General features: G+C 45.7%; 1 protein-coding gene across 4 annotated transcripts in view; it reads right to left on the bottom strand.

The window, feature by feature from the left end:
• Positions 1-27,885, bottom strand: part of PDE8A (phosphodiesterase 8A) — a 530,734-nt gene that overhangs the window by 25,819 nt on the left and 477,030 nt on the right. For all 4 annotated transcript variants that reach the window (XM_075345839.1, XM_075345840.1, XM_075345838.1 and 1 more), the window contains 5 exons: positions 8,579-8,743; positions 5,305-5,353; positions 5,074-5,209; positions 3,463-3,661; positions 1,799-2,016 (listed from right to left, as the gene is read on the bottom strand). In XM_075345839.1, the coding sequence (XP_075201954.1) occupies positions 1,799-2,016; positions 3,463-3,661; positions 5,074-5,209; positions 5,305-5,353; positions 8,579-8,743 (767 nt within the window). The remainder of the gene's footprint in view (positions 1-1,798; positions 2,017-3,462; positions 3,662-5,073; positions 5,210-5,304; positions 5,354-8,578; positions 8,744-27,885) is intronic.

Genomic DNA, 27,885 nt, shown 5'->3' with positions numbered 1-27,885 from the left:
GCGTCGCTGCTGGCTGGGGGCTGGTCACTGCTCGCTGGTGAAATCTGCCTGTTTGACAGCTCACCAGTGACCATGTAACGACGCAGCAGCGATCCTGATAAGGTCAGGTCGTCAGTCGTGATCGCTGCTGCGTCGCTACGTGGGACCCTAGCTTAAGGGATCAAGACTGGCCTAATGCATGGTCACACAACACCAGTCACAATGAAGTGGTAAAAACACAGACTTCATTAATAGGCGCATGTCACTTAATTTAGCCCCACTTCTTAGTGGTATCCACCGCTCTGCACCGCACGAAAAATCCTAGTCCAATCAGGAACTGGAATAGAATTTATTTTGTAAAAACACTGACACTTTTCGGAATTGGATAAGCAAACTGTTTTGGCAATTTCAGCCCAGCTGATCAAAAATGGTATAAAAACTACAAAAGTTGCAGATTTTTTGCGCAGCTGCAAAATTGCACTGAAAATTTGCAACTTTTCAAAGCTTCAACGCCACTTTTGTGACGTAGAGCTTTAGTGAATTGGCCCTGTAGTATTTAGAGATCCAATCCATTGAACGGGTCAGTACAAAAACAAATGCACCATTTGTTTAAATAAATTCCACTTTCATGGAAGAATATATTATTTAATCTGCATTATTGAAATGGACACAGTATTAACATAATTGCCATGAGGGTTCAATCCAGGGAGCTGAGAATCAGGAATCTCGGCATTGAAAATGAATGTAAAAATTAAGATTTTATCTATCACAAACGTCTTGTGCCCACGTTGCTTTTTTCATGCTTATTTCCTTGCTTCTTTTAATCAATTAAAGCAAGGAAAAAGCATCCCAGCAAAGTCTATGAGAATCCTGACTTGCTGTGCACACGCTGCTTCTTTTTTCCTTGCAGTTTTTGTTGCTGAAAAAAGAATCAGCATGTCACTTGTTTCTGCATATTTTTCCTGCTTTTTTCACCAATTCAAGTTCACTGGAGTCCGTGAAAAACGCAGGAAAAAAGCATGTGTAATACCCACGTTGCTTTTTTTGTGTGCGTTTTTATGTGCTTTTTAACATCACAGGGGTTTCCTGCAGCCATTTCCACATCTTGCTATCTTTACCGCAGGACCTTGCCGCAGGGAAGTCCGGTGACGTCACAAGGTGAATAGAGTTCATGTCGGTGGATCACCAAGTTTTTCTGTAGATCTGTCGGCATGAACTTGGTTCACCTTGTGAAGTCACCGGGGATCCCTGCACCTAGGCCTTGTGGTCTTTACCGTAGGACTTTGCTGCAGTGAACTCCAGTGACGTAGCCCTTGTCTGTGAGGCCATCTGTACCTCAGTAACCCGGGGTTCATCATGGTGACGACCCAGGGTTACTATGGCTGCGATCGGGTCTCTATGATTGCATTACAGGGACCCGATCGCCAGGAAGAGCAGCAGGGACTCAAACTGCTGGGAGTGGTGCAGGCATTGCTCCTGGCAGTGAGAGCCGGGTCCCGGATGTAAGATCAGCCGCTGACCCGGCAGCGACTGCGGGGGTATAGCGCCTGAACCCCCACGGTCACCATGACTAAAAAAACGCAGAAAAAGAAGAATGGAGAAAAGCATGTGAAAAACACGCAAACTCAAAAAAATACCCATTTTTTCAGCTGCTTTTTTCTTACCAAAACATATGTTTTTATGTGCAGATTTTCTGCAAATAAAGACACAACAAGTGGGCACATAGACTAAATGTGCAATAAATAGTTTCACCCACCAGGTAAAGATTACCGCACTAAGTCACAAACTATCTACTGTGAATCTTACGGGGTGATTTTACCTTTCCATGTTTTTGAATATATTGCACTTGTCATCTCTTGTCGTCAGCTGGAACGCCAGAGCTGCATGATGGCTCTCCAACACTGCCGTGTCATTGTACAGGATGGCCAGTTCACTCCCTGCATTGCATAGGAATGAATTCGTTCTCCCAGGATGGTCCACATCATGAACAGTGGCAGCAATGAGAGCCGCAACCTCATCGATCTGGTCCAGGCTTTGCTAAACAGACATGTCACATTATCAATATGGTGGCTTATCCAAAAGTAACACTTGCAGAATTGCAATAGAAAACTGTGTAAAAAGTGAATTAAAGCATAATCACACATTTAGGCTGGGGCGATATGCGTAGTGTGACATCAATTCTGAAAAAATGTTGCGCAAAAAAACCCAAAACATTTGTATAACTTATCTGCGTTTTGCTGCACGACTATTTTGGAGCTGTGATTTTGCTGTAAAAAAAGACAACTGGGCAGACACCAGAGACTGACATGAAATGCACTACTCGTCTTCAAAAAGAGGTTCTGCAGCAGTACTGTTGCTATAGAATTAAGAATGGCCTCTTTTCATTTACTCAAAGGAACTAATCAGTGACAATTCTTGCAATTTATAGTAAAAATTCACAAATAATATGCTGCAGATATGTGAAAGCTGAGAATTTACATATACGTACATAATTTTTAGCTACTTCAAAGTACACATACATTTTTTGTATTTTTGGAGCCTAGCCAAGTTGTCAGAAAAGAAGTTTGACAACAGCTTGTTGACTGTTTAAAAGGAAGCTGTAACCTAAGCATTACAGTCTTGAATGTGAAAGTTATATTTACAAGGGTTGGATAAGCTGGGAATTTGCCATCTGGATTTGTTGGCGGAAATTCATATTTCAGTAGCGGCAAAGTAGATAAGAGTTTAATAAATCTTGTCCACACCCTGGAGAACAAATCCACAAGTTGACGGAGATGTGACGCAGTTTTTAAATCTGCAGCATGTCAATTTATGTTGTAGATCAGTTACAGACGGATTTTTTTCCTTTGATTTCAATAGAATAGTCAACATTTGCCACATTTACTGCGTCTTTCTGAAAAAGATCAGATCTCTTCTCTTGGCTAGTGGGGAGAACAGCTACAAAGAATATGGAATGTTCCGTTGGACTAGTCCTGTACTATGTGAAGAGGGATTTTGGTACAGATCTGCCTATGGATTTGCTTCTAAACTCAATTTCCCTGGTTTATTTCTGGCTCCCCGAGTCTTCTGCCAGTCACTGTACAATCCAATCTCCTGTGATGACGTCTGATAGGCTGCAGCGGTCACATGGACAAGACATCATTGCAGGAGGCTGTGCTGTACAGAAAACGACAGAAGACCAGACAAGGGCGTTACGGATTTATCTTTATTTTACCCTATCAGTAGAAATATCTGCACTAAAATCCCCATCCATGAAGGATAATGTAGGGCAGGACAGGTCCAACAGAGCGACTGCTCTCTAAATTAGAGAGAAGAGGATCTTAAAAGGAACTCATCTACTCACCCAGAATTCATTAATAGTGGATATGAAAACAAGTTATTCCCCTAGTGATAAGTCACCTTTAGTCTGTTGATATCACAATACACAGTAAAGCCGTAGACATTTTCCCCACCGCACAGGCAATATTCCTCGGATTTCCTTACCTTCACCCTCTCTTTGCACAGGAAGTAAGCAGTGGCATGTAAGACGTCGGCGGAATGTGTGGAGTTATGGTATGCGTTGCTTGAATGGTAGTTGGACTCAATGACATGCAGCCAGGACCTCAAGGTAACTTCTGAGCAGTTAAGGAATGAGCAAACCCCAAACCGCGCAAACATTTTAAGGCCAAGATAAACTAAAGGCCTGCATGAGAAGAGGAAAGTGAGTCATTCAGGAGCGGGGAAAAAAGAACATTACTAAAAATATCACATACAAATGGTGAGAACTGGGCACAAATAGAGGGATATTCGAGCAGCATCAGTAATACCTACATATACACAACGGTATTACCTATATATAACATTATTGTTGTACATTGTGTAGTTATGAATGGAAGTCACAAATCAGAAATCATGATATTCTTTAGGATGGGTTGCATGGGAGACCTCAGCGCTGCGTCAATGGACTCTTTTCACTTACAATGGCATTTTAGCTTTCACTGAAGTCTATGTTGTTTGATGAGAAATATACCATTGCATGTCCTTGCTCATAACCATATAGACCAGTCTAGCCCTTAGTCATAACCATTTAGACCAGTCTGGTCCTTACTCATAAACATATAGACCACTCTGGTCCTTACTCATAACCATATAGACCAGTCTGGTCCTTACTCATAACCGTATAGACCAGTCTAGTCCTTACTCATAACCGTATAGACCAGTCTAGTCCTTACGCATAACCGTATAGACCAGTCTAGTCTCTACGTATAACCGTATAGACCAGTCTAGTCCCTACACATAACCGTATAGACCTGTCTGGTTCTTACCCATAACTGTATAGTCCAGTCTGGTCCTTACTGATAACCATATAGACCAGTCTAGTCCTTATGCATAACCGTATAGACCAGTCTAGTCCTTAGTTATAACTGTATAGACCAGTCTAGTCCTTATTTATAACCATTTAGACCAGTCTAGTCCCTACACAACCATATAAAACAGTGTAGTCCCTACACATAACCGTATAGAATAGACTAGTATAGTATAGTCCTTACTCATAACTTTATAGACCAGTCTAGTCCTTACACAATCATATAGCGCTTACTCATAACTGTACCTATAAGATATATGCACAGAATAGTATGACCTGTATATATTTTATATGGGCTACGATAAAGGCAAGTTTTAACATGCTGGATTTGGAACGGTTCCCTTGAAATTCTTCTGGGAACCTGTTCTGCTGCTCCCGAGAACTGGAGTCAAATATGACAATGAAATGGGCACATCTTGCAACTGTTGTGAGCCTCTGCCAGAAACATTACTCCAGACTGATGCTGGCGTACATTTCTGAAGTAATTTAAGCCCCTAAAGTAGTGTGAATCGCCACATCCCATCTATGCCCCTGTTGGTGGAGCTGGCCAAGAATGGTGTAAATATTACAGACGTTGATACGTTTTGGCACAACTTTTTTGTAGATTTGTTTTCAACATTTCAAGGTGATTTACACCAGAATTCTGGTAAAATATTTTTTTTTTTAAAGTCAGGCTTTTTGGGTTCATAAATCCTGAGAACATTTTATATGGGCGGACTTCAGAGATAATATAGAAGCAGTAACAGTACCTTTTATGAGTGGCAGCCTCTAATTCAAAGATATCAAACTCCCAGTCCTCTTCATTCTCCATTGCTTGAGCTATCCGAGGTGGAATGTCCGTTAGGGAGAGAGATGAGATTAAATGCCCAGAAGACGGATGGACTTCTGCTTGGAGGAGGAGATAAAGTGGATATTAAAGGCTACATTGAGGGAGCTCCATGACAATTTGAAATTAAGGCACCAAGGGGACCAGAACTTACGTTTTGCTGAGAAGATATACTCGTTCCCTGAAAGTCTTCTTAAACCATCCTAAAAAATAAATAGAAAAATTACACTTTTACACGTGGTTAATCATCCTTACCAACAATGAGGGATGTGTGGAATCTTTAGTTTCCTAAGCTGGAAAATAATCTATTACACAACAAATACATGTACAGCATTTAGTGACTTGGGGATCTGGCACTGCAATGGACTCAATGAAAAAATAAAGCCCTGCAATATCCCCGCATTCTCCCATTAAATACTATTATTCAATGCTGCAAGTGGAAGATAAGATTATACACATATGAAGCCTTGCGTTAACTCTTGTGCCCTTATTTCCAGGGGTGAAAAAATAAACCCTGTACTTGGGTCCTGTTCCATCAGGACATACAATGCTTTTGGTTATTGGTCCTGTTCCATCAGAACATGCAATGCTTTTCACTATTGGTCCTGTTCCATCAGGACATGCAATGCTTTTGGTTATTGGTCCTGTTCCATCAGAGCATGCAATGCTTTTGGTCATTGGTCCTTTTCCATCAGGACATGCAATGCTTTTGGTTATTGGTCCTGTTCCATCAGAACATGCAATGCTTTTGGTCATTGGTCCTTTTCCATCAGGACATGCTTTTGGTTATTGGTCCTGTTCCATCAGGACATGCAATGCTTTTGGTTATTGGTCCTGTTCCATCAGGACATGCAATGCTTTTGGTTATTGGTCCTGTTCCATCAGAACATGCAACACTTTTGGTCATTGGTCCTGTTCCATCAGGACATGCAATGCTTTTGGTTATTGGTCCTTTTCCATCAGGACATGCTTTTGGTTATTGGTCCTGTTCCATCAGGACATGCAATGCTTTTGGTTATTGGTCCTGTTCCATCAGGACATGCAATGCTTTTGGTTATTGGTCCTGTTCCATCAGGACACGCTTTTGGTCATTGGTCCTGTTCCATCAGGACATGCAAGGCTTTTGATTATTGGTCCTGTTCCATCAGGACATGCAATGCTTTTGGTTATTGGTCCTGTTCCATCAGAACATGCAACGCTTTTGGTCATTGGTCCTGTTCCATCAGGACATGCTTTTGGTTATTGGTCCTGTTCCATCAGGACATGCTTTTGGTTATTGGTCCTGTTCCATCAGGACATGCAATGCTTTTGGTTATTGGTCCTGTTCCATCAGAACATGCAATGCTTTTGGTCATTGGTCCTGTTCCATCAGGACATGCAATGCTTTTGGTTATTGGTTCTGTTCCATCAGGACATGCTTTTGGTTATTGGTCCTGTTCCATCAGGACATGCAATGCTTTTGGTCATTGGTCCTGTTCCATCAGAACATGCAATGCTTTTGGTCATTGGTCCTGTTCCATCAGGACATGCAATGCTTTTGGTTATTGGTCCTGTTCCATCAGGACATGCTTTTGGTTATTGGTCCTGTTCCATCAGAACATGCAATGCTTTTGGTTATTGGTCCTGTTCCATCAGGACATGCTTTTGGTTGTTGGTCCTGTTCCATCAGGACATGCAATGCTTTTGGTTATTGGTCCTGTTCCATCAGGACATGCAATGCTTTTGGTTATTGGTCCTGTTCCATCAGGACATGCTTTTGGTTATTGGTCCTGTTCCATCAGGACATGCAATGCTTTTGGTTATTTTGGTCCCTTGTGTCTTTTCCTACATTTCTTGATAACCCAGTGATCTGCATTCATTTTCCCACTCATCACTATCTGCACATCACCTCGGAGTAAAGATGGCCACCACTTTTGCTGTGCCCTTCAGCATCTTGTAGGTCTGTTACCATGTTACCTTAAAGCTTGAGTCATGATTTCAATTTCTCTTTGATTGTCTGCAAACCCATCAAATGACCCAACTCGTCAATGTCAGACACAAAAGTGCCCTTGTGCAAGAACAGTGTTTGGGCCCACTGCAGCCCAATAGTTCTGTCTATGACAGAAGCTCCTTGCTGCGCTGGTAGTGAACACCTTGACCTCAGGGGTAGAGTTGAGCGGACTTCTAATAATCCGGGTCCGGCGGATCTGTCGCGGGTTGGAAAAGAAGTCCGGATCCGATCCGGACCCATGTATGTGAATGGGGAACAGATCCGGGACGAGAGAGAGAGAAAGAGAGAGAGAAAGAGAGAGAGAGAAAGAGAGAGAGAAAGAGAGAGAAAGAGAGAGAGAAAGAGAGAGAGAGAGAAAGAAAAAAAAAAAAACGGATCCGGATCGTGCAGCCGGATTCCCGCGACCGGGTCGGATCCGGATCGGACTCTGAAATTGCGCGGATCCGGATTTTTACAGTTCGGATCTGCTCAACACTACTCAGGGGCCCCTGTGTGGGCATCAATCATATGTCCGCCCTGCAACCTGCAGCACTGACCAAGTACAAACTCGTAATGGGATTAACTGTTCAGAGAACAATTGGCTGGGAACGTCATATCCTCATAGCCCCATATGTTATGTGACCTGCAATACTGAAGAATGAGGTGGCAAGGGGTTAAAGAGATCCCTACATGCATAAATTCAGCAGAACTGCTTGCAGATATATTATACATCACGGTGGCTCAGTGGTTAGCACTGCAGCCTTGCAGCGCTGGGGTCCTGGGTTCAAATCCCACCAAGGACACTATCTGCAAGGAGTTTGTATATTCTCCCCATGTTTGCGTGGGTTTCCCGCGGGTTCTCCGGTTTCCTCCCACACTCCAAAGACATACAGATAGGGACTCTGGATTGTGAGCCCCAATGGGGACAGTGTTGCCAATGTATGTAAAGCGCTGTGGAATTAACAGCGCTATATAAATGAATAAAATTATTAATTAATTATTATATAATATGATTATTGTAAGAAATAGAAACACAAAAGGAAGAGGCCCCAAACCCTTAACAACACTATATACTCTCCAACGTAACTCATGTCTGGGAAATACACAAGACACTTTCACCCTGAGCAAAACATACATTTTATCAGAAGAATAACCTCTAACACGGGCAGCCGCACAGAGGATGTGGAACGGCACAGCTGTCTCCATGTCAGGACTTTCTCCATACACTTCCTGAATTCTGGCAGGAACACGAAAATAACAGGGCTGCCAATGTGTTAACCCATAGCTAACACACGTGCAGGACGGGTATACATATGTATACCAGGATGCCAATATACAGTTATTGGAATGGGATATTGACATACTGTTAATTTTGCCTTCCTATGCGTTTCTGGAGCAGGGTCCTCTTCTCATTTCATTAATACGGTACCTGTAAAATATACTGTTGTTGTTCACTTACTGTCATCAAACCTCCAACCAAATCACTGGTGTGAGGATCCTCATCTTTGGTTCCGAGCTGCGGAGAATATAATTCTGTCGTTCGTAAGATCTCCAGGACTCGGTCCAGAGCTTCTGCCACTGGCATAGGGCTGTTTTCTTGGGCAGCATTAATGATGTTTATTACCTAGGTACCACAAAATATACAATTAGGAGATGCAAATCTAAGAGGTAAAGGAAATTTCCTTTTCTGTAGTCTGTCATATAGCAAAAATCAAAACTGTTTATTAAAAATGAGTTACTATGGGACAAGAGAGCTTTTATGTAGCAAATTTATGAACATAACCCTTTGAGCATTAAATTATCGCACAATTAAAACTCTTTTTAATTATAACAAAGGATCCCTTGCTTGTCACCCCTGCTATGATTAAGAACAAAACGCTGGCAAGTGTTTCCTGCTCCGGCGGACGGACCCCATCCATTCTTGCATGTTATCAGCCCCTTATGTGGCCGTACAGAATGTTATAGTACATTTCTCCTGCAGTAAATGTATCTGGCTAGGTTCACACTTCCGTTAAATTGTATCAGTCACAATCCGCTGCTCTGGTAAACAACGGAATCCGTTTGGTGGATTCCGTTGTTCCCATAGACTTGTATGAGCGGCGGATTGTGACTGATGATGCTGCGTTGCACCATACGACTGACCGTGGGGCGGAAGGAACGCAGCTAGTAACGTTTTTTGAGCAGCGCAATCCGTAGGATTTTGCTGCGCATGTTCTCTCTGGCTCCCTGCACACGTAACCAGGATACACATCGGGTTACCAAGCAATGCGCTTTGCCTAGTTACCCGATATTTACCCTGGTTACGTGTGCAAGGAGCCAGCGCTAAGCGGTGTACGCTGGTAACCAAGGTAAATATCGGGTAACCAAGCAAAGTGCTTTGCTTAGTTTTTACCCGATATTTACCCTGGATACGTGTGCAGGGAGCCCGACACTTCCCCGCTCGGCTCCGCCCCCTCCCGCACTCCACATGTATACACACACACACACACGTCCCCAGCCATGCAAACCGCGGCACTGACGTCCTCAGCGCCACGGCCCCGCTCGGCTCCACCCACCTCGCACTCCGCCCCCCGCACACAATGGAGTCCGACAATGAATTCTGTTCTTTGTCATCCGTTGTACAACGCATCAGTCACATGCGTCAAGCAACGCATGTGACTGATGCAAAACAACGGAAATGTGAACCTAGCCTTAGGCTGCTTTCACACTTGTGTTGTTTTGCATCAGTTGCAATCCGTTGTGTGACGAATACAACGGATACGTTGCAGGTAGTAGTGCCACAACTGATGCGACTGATGCTGCAAAAAAACTGATCCGTTGCAGCTTTTTTTTCCGTAATTTACTCATCTGAGCAAGCTCAGTTGCTAAATGACGGATCAGTCACAGGAATCCGTCCAGTGACGCATTCTAAAGGTATTCCGCTCCTATAGGCTTCCATTATAAGAACGACGGACGACGATGGAATCCTGCACATTGCGTTTTTCCAACGCGTTGAAAAACGCTACATGCTGCGTTGCTGCCGCCCGCCGCTCAGTCATTCCACGACTGATCCATCGCACGGTGGATGCAACGCAAGGTCATCAGTTGCAATCCGTCGCCCATACAAGTCTATGGGGAAAAAACGGAATCCTGCTAAATATTTTGCAGGATACCGTATTTCCTCAAGGCGACGGATTGCAACTGATGCAAAACAACGCAAGTGAGAAAGCAGCCTTAGGGTACTTTCACACTTGCGTTTATTTCCTTCCGTTACAATCCGCCCTTTTGGAAAACAGCGGAATCCGTTAACGGATTCCGCCGTTTCCCATAGACTTGTATGGGTGACGGATTGTACCAAAAGGACCTGCGTTGCTTCCGCTGGGCGACGCTCCGTTGCTTCCGCCCAGCGGGAGGAACGCAGCATGTAACGTTATTTTGAGCAGCGGAATCCTCTGGATTTCACTGCGTATGCTCTTTTTTTTTAATCAAACTTTATTTTGGCTCGCGGTGGCCGAACGTTCAGCTGAGCGCCCGGCCGTCGGCAAGCGACAGCGCTCAGCTGAGCGACCGGCCGCCAGCATGCCCGGCCGCCGGCAAATCACAGCGCTCAGCTGAGCGCCCGCCCGCCGGCTTGCCCGGGCGCCGGCAAGTGACAGCGCTCAGCTGATCACCTGGCGGCCGGCTGCAGGGAGCGATCAGCTGATCACCCGGCGGCCGGCTGCAGGGAGCGATCAGCTGATCACCCGGCGGCCGGCTGCAGGGAGCGATCAGCTGATCACCCGGCGGTCGGCTGCAGGGAGCGATCAGCTGATCACCCGGCGGCCGGCTGCAGGGAGCGATCAGCTGATCGTTCACATTAGTCTGCCGATGCTAAAACTGTAAAAAAAAAAAAAAAAAAAAAAAACGAATTGCGTTGTTTTGCAGCATCCGTTGTGCCACTATATGCAACACATCCGTTGCATCCGTTACACAACGCAATGCAACGGATACCGTTCAACGCAAGTGTGAAACTAGCCTTACACGCCATCGTTTTCTGGTTAAACAAGCTTATTAGTAGGGTTTTCTGAAGCCATTTTTGAAAAAAGTAAAAAACTTTTCTCTGGTCACCATCTTGTGTCTTTATGTTTGATCCTTGAAAATAGCTCATTAGATAATGCAAGCTTCAGTCATGTAAAGGAACCGTCCCAGCCGGAAAGTGGGTGCAAGTTACTAAATCTAATCATTGAAAAAGTTCCATATTCTTCTTCTAAGTAACAAAACGTTTCAATCCTTGACTGAGTCAAGTATAGTAGATAAAAATGACAAATATCCAAAATGAAAATAAATGTAGCCAAACTAGTCTAACCTATAGCTATAAATGGTTTATACGCATGTTGTGAATCCGTCACGGGAGGCTAAACTATATAATTTAGTGTTGCTAAGGTTTTTGAACTAGGAATACTTCTGATTTTCATGTACTATACTGGATTTTAAAAATACTTAATGAACGATTGAAAGGTTTTTTTTACGCAGAAGATGAAATTTGAACTTTGTTCATCGTTGGTAATTCTGGCGATCAGCTTCTATTTATAAAGTGGATGGCACGTGATCATCTCAATCATTGGAATAATTTAGCGCTAGCTAAGAATGATTCATACTGCACATCCTAACTATATGTCCCTACTTTACACAAAAGAATTGGCATTATCAGATCACAATCTTACTCTAACATTAACTGGCTGAAAAATGGATAATTTGGTGTATGTGGACTGTCTTCAAGTCTAAAAAAAACCCCCAACAAAACAAAAACTGGCGTTTTTCTCGGTGTATCATACAAACAAGAGAATATTACACTGTATATAAGAGTGAGGCTTCCGTGTGCAATTTTTTTGGTCTGATGGCCATACTGTCATAATTAAATCCTGATGGCTATACAGTCATAATTAAATCTTAAAAAACGTAATGTATTGTCTGTCTCAATGGCCAAATGGATATTGGTTCCCTATTTAAAGCATCTCTCTAGCTGCTTCACTGCAATAACTACATTATATCACTGCGTGTCACTCCATTTTTCCCTGAAACTATAGATGCCATCACCTTGTCTGATCCTCACTGATAACAGTTGACTGCCAAGGTTGTTACTAGTCAGACCCCTCTGTATTCAGCTGAACAAGGTAACTCAGTGGTTAGCCCTGTTCTTTTGCAGGACTGGGGTCAAATCCGAGCAAGGACAACATCTGCAAGGAGTTTGAATGCTCCCCCCGTGTTTATGTGTGTTTCCTCTGGGTTCTTTGGCTTCCTCCTACACCCCAAAAACATACTGATAGGGAATTTAGATTGTGAGCCCCAATGGGGACAGGGTTGCGGATATCTGTTAAAGGGAACCTGTCAGGTCCAATATGCACCCAGAACCACAAGCAGGTCTGAGTGCATATTGCTAATCCCAGCCTAAGGGGCACTTTGCACACTACGACATCGCAGCTGCGATGTCGGTGGGGTTAAATCGAAAGTGACGCACATCCGGCGTTGCAGTTGATATCGTAGTGTGTAAATCCTTTTTGATACGATTAACGAGCGCAAAAGCGTCGTTATCGTATTATCGGTGTAGGGTCCAGCATTTCCATGAATTTGGAAATACCGATGTTACGATGTTGTTCCTCGTTCCTGCGGCAGCACACAACGCTGTGAAAAGCCGCAGGAGCGAGGAACATCTCTTACCTGCGTCCTGCGGCTCACGCCGGCTATACGGAAGGAAGGAGGTGGGAGGGATGTTTACGTCCTGCTCATCTCCGCCCCTCCGCTTCTATTGGCCGCCTGCCGTGTGACGTCGCTGTGACGCCGCACGACCCGCCCCCTTAATAAGGAGGCGGTTCGCCGGCCAGAGCGATGTCGCAGGGCAGGTGTGTGCAAAGCCCGCCTAACCGTCCCTGTATACACTAGCATAGATAAAGAGATCTTTAGAAAAAGGATTTCTAAAGATCATTTATGATATGCCAATTTGGCCAGTGAATAGTAGCAAGGGCGTTACTCCCCTTAGCTACTCAGCCCACATAGCATGTTAGCATGCCCCTGCTAATGAATACGCAGCGACGCTGCACATACCTCAGTCTTAATGGTGGCCAGCGGAGGATGGATGTGCACTTCCCAGCACTGCCGATCACTGTACCTCACTGAAGCCGGGAAGCTTACACGCAGCATCAGTTTAGTGCGCATGATCTGAAGTCGAGGGAACTACGGATCACGCACAGTGCGCATGCATCCTCTGCTGGCCACCATCATGGCCTCATTAGCATACGATATAAGATCTTTAGAAATACTTTTTCTAAAGATCTCTTTATCTATGCTAGTGTATACAGGGACAGTTAGGCAGGAATTATCAATATGCACCCAAAACTGCTCGTGAATCTGGGTGCATATTGGACCTGACACGTTCTCTGTAAGGGCTGTGCAACCAACACCTTTAATATAGGAAGTAAAATTCATGCAATTCACTCCTGGAACACCATATTCTCACATTGTGCCAGTCGCACTTGCACTGCATGCCATATATGCTGTCAGCACGTGAAAGATAATACTATGAAACCCTAAATGCTACATCTTTTATATCTACATATTAAGCCTGTCCCTGCCCCTCCTGCTTATGGGTGGTAGCTGTCACTTACTGATTGTTGGGGGTTTGACCTCTGGAGTGATCACCAATCCTGGGAATGGAGGGGCTATAGCGTTGTTTCAGCATTGCATTCCTTATAGTCAGTTGGTCAAGAATGCCACTGTGCAGGTAACTACAGCCAGACGTACTCACTTAAAGGGAGCCATGCTGTAGTAGGTGGCTAGGTGTGCCCATTTGGAGAGAAAAAACCCCCCTGAATGGATTAAGTCAGCATAATGGCGCCTTCACTCTTCGGATCAGTGGGCATCCATTAGGTTGGATCCCTGACATTAAGTTATAGCATATCCTGAGATAGGAATATATCTTTAAGAAAAATTTGGGGCAGTCACCGTAATATTGGCCATGTTCAAGGAAGAAGAATCCATGTGGTCAGATTCATACTGCCATCGCCATCACCATCACTAAAGCAACTCACATTTTCTGGACGGATCCCTACAGAACCTAGTGACCAAGATAGGTTGTCTATAGGCTGGATGAGCAATGAATGCATTATGGTTACAAACGCGGTGTAACCAACAAGGGTTTAACTCAACATCTTGATTCCACAAAAAATAACCTGTATTTCTAGAAGTTACAATGGATGTTATCATCTTCTTTCTTTTATATAAAAAGATCAGATGGATTTTGCTTATTTAAGCTAAGACATTTCAATTAAACCTCAATAAAGGGCACATTGTTAAACAAGCCGGGGGGGAAAGGGGGGTAACTATGAAGACACAAGAGACCGAGCTGAGTATCAGACACATCCAATGGACACTCTGTTGCCGGTTTCCTAGTAGCAGAATATTTAAATTACTGAAATACATTCAGAACAAGGTCAGGTTCAGCTGCATTGCCTCTGGCATCTGTGCTCCGAGCCCATGCTTTTATCTTGTGCAATGCTTCAGATGGCCTTTTACAAGTTCACACAAAATATTCAACCAGATGTGAAAAATATGTTTTGCAGCAGAAAAGGTCACATACAATACTGACAAATGATAATGTTCATGCCGGAGACTCCGAGCCATGAGTTGGGCGTCCCTTTGAGAATAGCACATAGCACCGTGCACTGTGTACACTACTGATCGGCAACTCCGAGCCAGCGCTAGAGGAAAGCCAGGCAATCTCCCAGGACATCCCCTCTTATTGCTCTACTGATATCACCAGAAGTAAGAAAAAACATGGATAGTGACAATAAAGGAAGTTGGTCAGCAGGTTTTTGATGTGTAATTTAGGGACAGCATGAGTTATGGGCTGAGGCACTGAATTCATGGATATGTGCTGCTCCAATACAATGAGCGTTATTATCAGGAAATTATCATTGCTGCCCACATGAGACTTGGTCCAACCACTCCCCCAGAACGGATGACAGCAGCAGCTTAATGTCAGTATACAATGTACACAGAGAGCTGTGGTGTGGCTGGGGTTAGTTTCTTGAGCACTGCTACATCAAAGAACTCTGTGTCTAAACTGCTGCAGCCAGTAAACTAAGGGGTACTTCTCACATAGCGAGATCGCTGCTGAGTCACGGTTTTTGTGACGCAGCAGTGACCTCATTAGCGATCTCGCTGTGTGTGACACTGAGCAGCGATCTGGCCCGTGCTGTGAAATCGCTGATCGTTACACACTGCTCTGGTTCATTTTTTGGACGTTGCTCTCCCGCTGTGAAGCGCACATCACTGTGTGTGACAGCAAGAGAGCAACGATCTGAATGTGCAGGGAGCAGGGAGCCGGCTTCTGACAGCCTGCGGTAAGCTGTAACCAAGGTAAATATCGGGTAACCAAGCAAAGTGCTTTGTTTGGTTACCTGATATTTACCTTGGCTACTAGCGTCCGCCGCGCTCAGGCTGCCAGTGCCGGCTCCCTGCACACGTAGCCGGAGTACACATCGGGTAAATAAGCAAAGCGGTTTGCTTATTAACCCGATGTGTACTCTGGCTACGAGTGCAGGGAGCCAGCACTAAGCGGTGTGCGCTGGTAACCAAGAGAAATATCAGGTAACCAAGTGCTTGGTTACCCGATATTTACCTTAGTTACTAAGCGCAGCATCGCTTCCATGCGTCGCTGGGGGCTGGTCACTGGTGAGATCTGCCTGACTGACAGCTCACCAGCGACCATGTAGCGACGCACCAGCGATCCTGACCAGGTCAGATCGCTGGTGGGATCGCTAGAGCGTCGGTAAAGTGTGATGGTACCCTAAGGCTAAGTTCTCATGTCCAGTAATCATGCGTTAGAACGGATCTAGCAGCACTCTCTTGGCAGAAAAGATGTGCAGACAACTTTCTTGTCCGTTTTGGAAACAAATTAGATTTTTGGAAGATCCGTTTTGTATTTTGTTTTTAACATGAGAGTCTATGGTAAATAGATCCAATAACTGACTGCTATTTAGCCGTGTTTTTTTCTTACTGGATCAGTGTCAAACGGAAGATAAATAGCAATTTGATAACAGATCTATAGACTCCAATGTTTTTGATAACGGATCCATAGACTCCAATGTTTTTGATAACGGATCCATAGACTCCAATGTTAAACAACAGATCCTGCAAAAATCTATTTTTTCAAAATGGACAAAAAAAAGTTATGTTGCACAACTTTTTTGGCAACGGATTGTTGCTGGATCTGTTGTAACAAATGATTACTGAACAAGTGAACTCAGCCTTAATGACACATCGCTGGAATCAGGGTCTCTGTCTCTACATTACGCCGCTCTCGGATGAGGTAGCAAAAAATTGGTGACAGATGCCCTTTAAATTGAAGCTCCATGTGTGTGAAAAAAAACCCCACTCAAAAATAACTTGAATATTTCAAAGAGAACAGTTTTGTTTTTTACAGGTCTTTAAACTGCATGTACGAAAAAAACCTGAAAATTTGCCTGGTCAAAATGGTTATGGAATTAATGTATTGAAGTCCTAGCAATCTACCATAAAAAATGTCACCAGATTTTGCTCCCCCATCTGAGAGCAGCATAATGTAGAGACAGAGACCCTGATTCCAGCGATGTGTCACTTATTGAGCTGTTTGCTATCATTTTGATAAAATTAATGTTTTCTCTGCTGCAGATCTGGCAGTTATACAGAGCTCATGAATTTGATGGACTACCTGGCATCCGGCCAAGTAGTCCTCTAATGATAATCTACTGCTGGTTAACCAGTGACATTATCAAAACTACACTAAGGAGCCCAATAGGCAACACATCACTGGAATCAGGATCTCTTTCTCTACATTATTCTGCTCTCTGATTAGATGGCAAAAACCTGGTGACAGATTTCCTTTAAAAGCTTGTTCAGACGCTGCCTTTTTCCCATACGATTTTAAAGGGTAAAAAATAAGCTGCACTTTTCAGAAATCTCCTTCAATTTGCTGATACTGGCAGACAGGACTTATTTTTTCTTTGCGGATTTGAACATTCAAAATGTTTTTCTAATCTGCAGAATGTCTATTCTTTCAGAATTTTTGCCGCGTTTTTCACTCATTCAAAAGAATGAGAAAAAAACACAAGTAAAAATACCTCACAAACGTGTAAAAACTGCGGGTATTATACACAGCGTTTTTCCTGCCAGCTCTTATTTTGTACAGAAACATCTGCCCATTCTCGCACCGGATAATAGCAGAAAACACAAGTATAAGAATGAGATAATAGAGGCAATAACTTAACGGGAGCAGCTGAAGAAGTTTAATATTATTATTACGTGTGTCTATGTGTATTATATGCTCGTGATTCTTTTTATATTCGTTAGCGCCACCATTGCCCATCTTGGGCTCATCGATGATTTGTTTTTCTATAGGCATCTATTTACAGCAGGAGGCTCGGTTAACACCTAAGTTATATCAGCTGTATACAACACATTTGTCTTTTGGTCTCACCCTATATATTGTATTTATTCCGTATGGGACAGGGGGTGGTGCCAGTTTATAATAATGTTCCCAGTGTTCCGGTGTCAGTGATCACTAACAAAGATCATTTACCTTTGTGTTATCTATGTATTTGCCTCCATACTGCTCTCTAATATTTTTCTTTCTTGTTTGTTTAAAGGGAATCTGTCATCAGGTTTCTGCTATATAATCTGAGGGTGAGGGCAGCCTAATGTAGGGGCAGAGACCCTGATTCCAACAATATGTCGTTTACTGGGCCACTTGTTACACTTTTGATAAAATCACAGTTTTCTCTGCTGCAGATCTATCCATTCTCTGAATGCTGAGCTCTATATAACCATGCCCACACCACTGTTTGTAAGCTTTGTGTGTACACTGTGCATAGGCAGAAAGCCGTCGGTCAGAGCTGTGTGTGGGGTTATACAGAGCTCATGAAAATGGAGGACTACTTGGCAGCAGGTTTACTAGTACTTCATTGATTATATCCTAAATATTAAACACGGATTTTATCAAAACTACAGCAAACAGCCCAGTAAATGGAACAGGCTACCACGGGAGGTGGTGAGCTCTTCCTCAATAGAAATCTTCTATCGGAAGCGGTATAAACATATAGCTGGGATGATTTAGCACTTGCAAGTGGTTGGACCCGATGGCCCCTGAGGTCCCTTCCAACTCTACCATTCTATGATTCTAAATGAAACTCCGCTGGAATGAGGATTTCTGTCTCTACATTATACTGCTTTTGGATTAGGTGGGGAAAAACCTGGTGACAAATTCCCTTTTAAAGGGTTGTCCACTTTTTAAATGAAGCAGTTGTGAAATAAAAAATACCCACTTCCAGCACCACCATAGTAAGTCCCTGTGCGCACACTGCGTTTTTACCCGCTTTTTTTGCATTTTTGCTGCAGAAATGTCTTGAGAAATGGTTGTAACCTTTCTGCAGACATTTCCCAGCAAAACCTATGGAAAAAAAAATATCTGTGCGCACACTGCGTTTTTTTTCTCAAGAACATTCTTTCTGCAGAATTTCTTGAGGAAAAAGAATGTGCATGTCACTTCTTTTCTGCAGGTACCTGCGTTTTTTGCCATAGATAATGGTAAAAAAACAAAGGGACCAACCCACGGAAAAAAACGCACCAAAACAGCACCAAAAACGCACAAAACCGCGGCAAAAACACATGTGGTTTTTGGTGTGTTATTGGTGCGTTTTTTGACCGCAAGTGCGCTAATCTTTCAGACTCAAGAAATTTCTTGAAAAGAAGGGAATTTTGTTACTTACCGTAAATTCCTTTTCTTCTAGCTCTTATTGGGAGACCCAGACGATTGGGGTATAGCTACTGCCCTCCGGAGGCCACACAAAGCACTACACCAAAAGTGCAAGGCCCCTCCCCTTCTGGCTATACCCCCCCGTGGTATCACGGGTACTCCAGTTTTAGTGCCAGAGCAAGAAGGAGGAAGCCAACAACTGGTTTAAACAAATTAACTCCGATTAACATCGGAGAACTGAAAAACCGTTCAACATGAACAACATGTGTACCCGCAAACAGCAAAAACAATCCCGAAGGACAACAGGGCGGGTGCTGGGTCTCCCAATAAGAGCTAGAAGAAAAGGAATTTACGGTAAGTAACAAAATTCCCTTCTTCTTCAGCGCTCTATTGGGAGACCCAGACGATTGGGACGTCCAAAAGCTGTCCCTGGGTGGGTAACGAAATACCTCATGTTAGAGCTGCAAAACAGCCCTCCCCTACGGGGATGTCACTGCCGCCTGCAGGACTCTTCTACCTAAGCTGGCATCCGGCGAAGCATAGGTATGCACCTGATAATGCTTGGTGAAAGTGTGCAGACTCGACCAGGTAGCTGCCTGACACACCTGTTGAGCCGAAGCCTGGTGCCGTAATGCCCAGGACGCACCCACGGCTCTGGTTGAGTGGGCTTTTAGCCCTGAAGGAACCGGAAGCCCAGCAGAACGGTAGGCCTCTATAATTGGTTCTTTGATCCATCGAGCCAAGGTAGCTTTAGAAGCCTGCAACCCCTTGCGCGGACCAGCGACAAGGACAAAAAGTGCATCGGAACGGCGCATGGGCGCCGTGCGGGAAATGTAGATCCTGAGAGCTCTCACCAGATCTAGCAAACGCAAGTCCTTTTCATACCGGTGAACCGGATGAGGATAAAAGGAAGGCAAGGATATATCCTGATTAAGATGAAACGAGGATACGACCTTAGGGAGAAACTCCGGAATGGGGCGCAGCACTACTTTGTCCTGGTGGAACACCAAGAAGGGAGCCTTGGATGACAGAGCTGCAAGCTCAGACACTCGCCGAAGCGATGTGATCGCAACAAGAAACGCCACTTTCTGTGACAGGCGAGAAAAAGAAACTTCTTTGAGAGGCTCGAAAGGCGGCTTCTGGAGAGCAACTAGTACTCTGTTCAGATCCCATGGATCCAACGGCCGCTTGTACGGGGGCACAATATGACAGACCCCCTGCAGGAACGTGCGCACCTTAGGAAGACGTGCTAGACGCTTCTGAAAAAACACGGATAGTGCCGAGACTTGCCCTTTAAGGGAGCTGAGCGACAAGCCCTTTTCCAACCCTGATTGCAGGAAAGACAGAAAAGTGGGCAATGCAAATGGCCAGGGAGACACTCCCTGAGCAGAGCACCAGGTTAAGAAAATCTTCCACGTTCTGTGGTAGATCTTAGCAGAAGTTGACTTCCTAGCTTGTCTCATTGTGGCTACCACTCCCTGGGATAAGCCTGTTGACGATAGGATCCAGGACTCAATGGCCACACAGTCAGGTTCAGGGCCGCAGAATTCTGATGGAAAAACGGCCCTTGAGACAGCAGGTCTGGACGGTCTGGAAGTGACCACGGTCGGCCGACCGTGAGATGCCACAGATCCGGATACCACGATCTCCTCGGCCAGTCTGGGGCGACGAGTATGATGCGGCTGCAATCGGATCTGATCTTGCGTAATACTCTGGGCAAGAGTGCCAGAGGCGGGAATACATATGGGAGGCGGAACTGCGACCAATCTTGCACCAAGGCGTCTGCCGCCAGAGCTCTTTGATCGCGCGACCGCGCCATGAATGCCGGGACCTTGTTGTTGTGCCGAGACGCCATTAGGTCGACGTCCGGCACCCCCCAGCGGCGACAGATTTCTTGAAACACGTCCGGGTGAAGGGACCATTCCCCTGCGTCCATACCCTGGCGACTGAGGAAGTCTGCTTCCCAGTTTTCTACGCCTGGGATGTGAACCGCGGAGATGGTGGATGCTGTGTCCTCCACCCAATTCAGAATGCGCCGGACTTCCTGAAAGGCTTGCCGGCTGCGCGTCCCTCCTTGGTGGTTGATGTATGCCACCGCTGTGGAGTTGTCCGACTGGATTCGGATCTGCTTTCCTTCCAGCCACTGTTGAAAGGCTAGTAGGGCAAGATACACTGCCCTGATTTCCAGAACATTGATCTGAAGGGTGGACTCTTGCGGAGTCCACGTCCCCTGAGCCCTGTGGTGTAGAAACACTGCTCCCCACCCCGACAGACTCGCATCTGTCGTGACCACTGCCCAGGATGGGGGCAGGAAGGATCTTCCCTGAGACAATGAGGTGGGAAGGAGCCACCATTGTAGAGAGTCCTTGGCCGTCTGGGAAAGAGAGACTTTCCTGTCTAGGGAAGTTGTCTTCCCGTCCCATTGGCGGAGAATGTCCCATTGAAGTGGACGCAGATGAAACTGCGCAAAGGGAACTGCTTCCATGGCTGCCACCATCTTCCCTAGGAAGTGCATGAGGCGCCGCAAGGGGTGCGACTGGCCCTGAAGGAGAGATTGCACCCCTGTCTGTAAGGACCGCTGCTTGTTTAGCGGAAGCTTCACTCTCGCTGCTCGAGTATGGAACTCCATGCCAAGATACGTTAGTGACTGTGTCGGTGACAGATTTGACTTTGGAAAGTTGATGATCCATCCAAAAGTCTGGAGAGTCTCCAGCGTAGCATGTAGACTGAGTTGGCATGCCTCTTGAGAGGGTGCCTTGACAAGTAGATCGTCTAGGTAAGGGATCACAGAGTGTCCCTGAGAGTGCAAGACTGCTACCACCGCCGCCATGACCTTGGTGAAGACCCGGGGGGCTGACGCCAGACCGAATGGCAGAGCTACGAACTGAAGATGGTCGTCTCCTATCACAAAACGTAGAAAACGTTGATGTTCTGTAGCAATTGGCACGTGGAGATAAGCATCTTTGATGTCTATTGAGGCAAGGAAGTCTCCTTGATACATTGAGGCAATGACAGAACGGAGGGTTTCCATCCGGAACCGTCTGGCGTGCACATGCTTGTTGAGCAGTTTTAGGTCCAGAACAGGACGGAACGAGCCGTCCTTTTTTGGCACCACAAAGAGATTGGAGTAAAACCCTCTCCCTTGTTCCTGAGACGGTACAGGAACCACTACTCCTTCCGCTCTTAGGGAGTCCACCGCCTGCCGCAGGACATCTACACGGTCTGGATGTGGGGAGGTTCTGAAGAACCGAGCTGGAGGACGAGAACTGAACTCGATTCTGTACCCGCGAGACAAAATGTCTGTCACCCACCGGTCTTTGACCTGTGACATCCAAGTGTCGTAAAAGCGGGAGAGCCTGCCCCCGACCGGAGATGCGGAGGGAGGGGACTGGAAGTCATGAGGTAGCCGCTTTGGAAGCGGTTCCTCCATTTGCTTTCTTGGGGCGTGAGTGAGCCCGCCAGGAATCTGAGTTTCTTTGCGTCCTCTGAGTCCCTTTGGACGAGGAGAATTGTGTTTTGCCCGAACCTCGAAAGGACTGAAACTTCTGCTGCCACTTTCTCTGCTGAGGTTTGCTTGATCTGGGCTGGGGTAAAGAGGAGTCTTTACCCTTGGACTGTTTAATGATGTCAGCCAATGGCTCGCCAAACAGTCTATCTCTAGATAAAGGCAAGCTGGTTAAACATTTTTTGGAACCAGCATCTGCTTTCCAGTCCTTTAACCACAATGCCCTGCGCAAAACTACCGAATTGGCAGACGCCATTGAGGTGCGGCTGGTAGATTCTAGGACCGCATTGATAGCGTAAGAGGCAAACGCAGACATCTGCGAGGTAAGGTGCGCCACTTGCGGCACCGCTGGATGTATGATAGCATCCACTTTTGCTAAACCAGCTGAAATAGCTTGGAGTGCCCATACGGCTGCGAATGCTGGAGCAAACGACGCGCCGATAGCTTCATAGACAGATTTTAACCAAAGGTCCATCTGTCTGTCATTGGCATCCTTAAGTGAAGCGCCATCCTCCACTGCAACTATGGATCTAGCTGCAAGCTTGGAAATCGGGGGGTCCACCTTTGGACACTGGGTCCAGCGCTTGACCACATCAGGTGGGAAAGGATAACGTGTATCCTTAGAACGTTTAGAGAAACGCTTTTCTGGATGAGCGTCGTGTTTCTGGATTGACTCTCTGAAGTCAGAGTGATCCAACAGAGCACTTAATTTACGCTTGGGATAGAGGAAACGAAACTTCTCCTGCTCTGCCGCTGCCTCTTCTGCTGAAGGGGCTGGGGGAGAAATATCTAACAGCCTATTGATGGCTGAGATAAGATCGTTTACCATGGCGTCCCCATCCGGGGTATCCAGATTGAGAGGGGTTCCAGGATTAGACTCCTGATCACTCTCTTCAGACACATCACATGGAGACTGATTGCGCTGAGACCCTGAGCAGTGTGATGACGTTGAGGGTCTTTCCCAGCGAGCCCGCTTGGGGTGGCTGGGGCAATCATCTGAGTCATTATACTCATCCTGAGAAGCCGGGGACCCCCTTGCAGTCTGGATTAAATCCAACTGCGGAGGATTAGAGGACATAGACCTCGCCGTGTCCATAGACTGAGCCCCAGGCATGGATTGCAAAGTTTCCAGGATTTTTGCCATAGCCACAGACATATTATCCGCAAAAACTGCAAAGTCTGTCCCTGACACCGGGGCAGGACTTACAAGCGTCTCAGCCTGGGTCACTACCTCTCCGGACTCCGGCTGGCGAAGCAGCACCGGATCTGAGCATTGCACACAATGGGGGTCATTGGAGCCTGCTGGTAGAGCAGCCCCACATGCAGCACACGCAGTGCACACAGCCCTAGCCTTGGCAGCCTTGCGTCTTGTGGATGACATGTTGCTGCCTCCTCAGAGCGATCTGGGGTATTCAGCCAGGAAGCGACCTCACAGTGCAAGAAATCAATAAATATCTATGTCCAGTGACACAGTACACTAATACACAGTAAGGCACTAAAGGGGCCAGCTGAAAAGCCGCTTACCGCCCGCTTAAGAGCGGGTGTGTGATCTCCAAAGCCCCCTAGTCCAGGTCTCCCAGAGCCTTGCGTCCTTCCTCCAGCCAGACATGCATGTAATGGCTGCCGGCGTCCTGAGAGAGGAAGGGGGGCGGGCCCTGGGCGTTCCTGACCAAGAGCGGGAAGCCTGCTTCCCTCTGTGCATAGTGAGAGGGCTGGAGCATGTAAATCAGGCTCCAGCCCTCGTCGCTGCCGTGAAACAGCGTCTCTCCCCTACCCTGATTGACAGGGTGGGGGCGGGAACGATCGGAGCTGCCGGCGTCCTAGGCCCAAAAGCCGGGGACTAGAGTTATAAACGCCCCCGCCGTAAAAGCGCGGTCGGCGTATCCCCGGCGCACCACAAGTCACAGCAGCGCCGCCGGTCCAGTGAGGGTCGGCGCTGCGTTCCCAGAACACAAAGTCCCCCAGATAACTGTAGGAACACCAGCTCAGTGTACGGTCCCCGGCGCACTACAACGCCCAGCCAGCCCGGAGTGCGTCTGTGCCTGCCGGGGACACAGAGTACCTGTATGATGCAGGGCCCGGTCCCTGATGGTACTCCTGCTCGGCATCCACCAGGTGCTATGGGTCTGTGGATGGAGCCCGGCGTCAGAGCTTTGAGGCCGGCAGGATCCCACTTCCACAGAGCCCCCAAGGGGATGTGGAAGGAAAACAGCATGTGAGGCTCCAGCCCTGTACCAGCAATAGGTACCTCAACCTTACAACACCATCCAGGGGTGAGAAGGGAGCATGCTGGGGGCCCTATATGGGCCCTCTTTTCTTCCATCCGAAATAGTCAGCAGCTACTGCTGACTAAAATCTGTGGAGCTATGCATGGAATGTCTGACCTCCTTCGCACACAAAGCTAAAACTGGAGTACCCGTGATACCACGGGGGGGTATAGCCAGAAGGGGAGGGGCCTTGCACTTTTGGTGTAGTGCTTTGTGTGGCCTCCGGAGGGCAGTAGCTATACCCCAATCGTCTGGGTCTCCCAATAGAGCGCTGAAGAAAAATCCTTTTTCTAGTGTGAACAGAGCCTTACAGCGATGTCAGCGCCATGTCTACCAGGGTTCAGGTAGCATTGTTACAGCATTGACTGTTATTGGGCTGTTGTGCTCTTACTTCCATTGGACAAATGTTGAACAAGCAGAAGAAATTGTTTTGCTTTATTTTATTTTATATTTTATAAGAGGGACTACTTCATTTCATAAGGTAAAAAACACAAAAAAACACAAAAAAACTAAGCTGTAACAAGTTATAGTCAGGGTATTTTTCCTACAATTTTTCTCCTTGTTTTTTTTCATTTCATAAGGTGATGCACCTCGCCCTCAAAAGGACTATACAGCCAATAAAGGGGTTTTACCCTCGGTGATATATTTAATGTGCTGCCTTCCTATTATTTTTTGTGGTTTTCGGACATACAGACGTTCAGGCATTATCTTTGCTGCTCTGTTCTTAGGAAAACAAATGGAATTATTTTCCAAAACTGATAGAAATAGAAGTAGAGGAACCAATTGATTATTATTGGTGTCTGTCTAGGTTTCATTTTGGCATTGCTCCCACCTGGCCAGAATTCTACTCCACACTGATGAGGGGCAATACCCCGAAACGACTGTCTGTGGATGGATACCTGGCCTTGGTATTTCCCTTGTCATATCTTTAAACTCGTCAAGAGCTGGATATTGACTAATAGGGCCACTTAATATGGTGGTCTCCTAAAAAGAGCCACTCCTTGGCTAGGTCCTTCCCGGAGGGATATCTGGCTATTTTCTGTGTCGAGACTCCTAACAGAGGCTCCACGGACCTTTTTGATGAGGTTTAATTTTCTGATACCTTTTACAACTGCAAAAAAGACAGTTCTGCATGATATACTTTCTTGTGTTCGTGCTTACTCTGCTAACATTTACATCAGTTATGCCACATCTCCGTTTTGGACATTAATTCCAATTGTCTGTTCCTAAAAGCAGAACAGAATGTTTGCCACCTACTTATATTGGGAATAGGGTCAATTTAAACATTTGCTGTGACATAGGTCTGCAGCTTGCACCTTGTCTTAGAGGCGCTTATGTCCAGTCTGTAAGTGGAGCGGGTGTGTAACTTAGTCTACGTGTGACTGGGAACGTGTCCAGTATGCTAGAGGGGTGTTTTCATGGCACTTGTGTAAACTACGTTGCTATTGCGCCTGCATTTATTTGAGCAAATACATTATCTGACGCTATCCAGGTGATATTAAAGGGAGACACACAATTCTTGCACAGAGGCGCTCTACCATCAGAGCCACCCCACCAGTTAGCAACACTTCCCACCAGAGGAGTAAGAATTATGTGGGGTAGATGAGTAGAAGGAATTGTGGCCCTTGTTATGACCATATAAGTGGAGGGAATTTAATATTTCAGTTAAAGGGAATCTGTCAGCAGGTTTTTGCTGCCTCATCTTAGAGTAGCATAATATAGATGAAGAGATGCTGAATGCAACAATGTATCACTTAGGTTACTGGGTGCAGCAATTCTGGCACAATCAGCATTTTTAGATTGAGCAAGTCAGCAGTGCTGAAAAGGCTGCCCCTGCCCACACCATGTACCACATTGCACATTGACAGTGACCTGCCAATCAGAAGAGGGGGGTTGTCTGACAATGTGGCACTAGCCAACTAGTCACAGCAATGATAAGGTCCTGGTGCTAAAACAGACATTGCAAATAAACAACACCGTAGACCTTGACAAGAGAGTTAAACCCTTACAGCATGCAGTCTTCAGATTACAAGGCCAAAACCTGCTGACAGGTTCCCTTTGAATGCTTTGCATATTTGAGAATTGGTTCAATCTATTTTATTGTTATAAGCGACACACAGTTTTTTTTAGAATCAATATACAAATACATACAATAGTGTATGCACCTTTCTTTGCTTCGGACGGTATAGAACAGATTCCACAGTTAACTTTCTGAAGGATGAGTTTGCATCTTGTGGCAGCGAACAGGAAGAAAACCACTCTGACAGACAATCTCAATGCTATGTCAATTTGTGATAAAATTGCATATCACTTTAAAACAGAAAAAATACTTTTTGGACATCTGGGAAGCAGATTGCCCTGCTGCTGGGAAGAAATTAAGCTTGTTTCTCCCAGGAGCCTTTGGCTTTCAGTCATAGGGGTGTGGCTTCAGTCACTGCTCAGTATATAGTGAGCAGCAGCTGTACCTGCGCCCTGACACTGGGTGACAGTAGGCTCCTTAATGTATCAGCACAGTTAGTGATAGAGTGTGTTACAACCACCGCTCACTGTAAACTAAGCAGTGACTGAAACTGCTTCGACCACGCCTCCATGACTGAAAGCCCAAGGCTGCCAGGAAGAATAAACAATTTCCTCTCGGCAGTGGGGCTCTCAGTGCAACAGCCGTATGGTTTCAGAAGTCTATTAACGTGCATATTTACCTCACATCTGCAGGTTAATGTCCTTTTTTGACAGGACAAGTCCCCTTTAAATGTGAGGTGGCCTCCCAGAATCAGTTTTACTGGTAGGTCCTAGACACCCCAATCCGACACTGGTCATTACAATAAAAAATATAAGTGATCTGGAATATTATATGGTTATATTATCTCTCAGAGGACGTGATGATATAAATGCATTGCCTTTAAAGGGAACCAACCATCAGGATTTTCATATATAAAGTAAAGCCAGTGCTATACTGGCACTAGGATGCTGAATGCAAGCATAGCTTTTGTTCTGAGAGTGGATGTTTTATTTCAGAAATATGTGCAAGTAAAGTTCCAGCAATGCCCTGCTATTTGATTGACAGGTGCAACAGGAAGGGAATATGTGGGTAGGGTCTTGCTATCTATTCTATGGGAGATGCTAGACTGTATGGGCTCCTTACAGGTATGATGTGATTTCTCTCAGGTTATAGGGGCGTGTTCGAAATGCAGCCCATCCAGTCTAGTATCTACCAAGGCCAGACAGCAGACAGGATAGATAGCAAAGCC

Source organism: Anomaloglossus baeobatrachus, chromosome 4 (assembly GCF_048569485.1).
Source record: "Anomaloglossus baeobatrachus isolate aAnoBae1 chromosome 4, aAnoBae1.hap1, whole genome shotgun sequence".
Classification (NCBI taxonomy): Eukaryota; Metazoa; Chordata; class Amphibia; order Anura; family Aromobatidae; genus Anomaloglossus; species Anomaloglossus baeobatrachus.
Note: the sequence above shows the minus strand (reverse complement) of the source record. Positions and strands in the feature narration are given on the sequence as shown.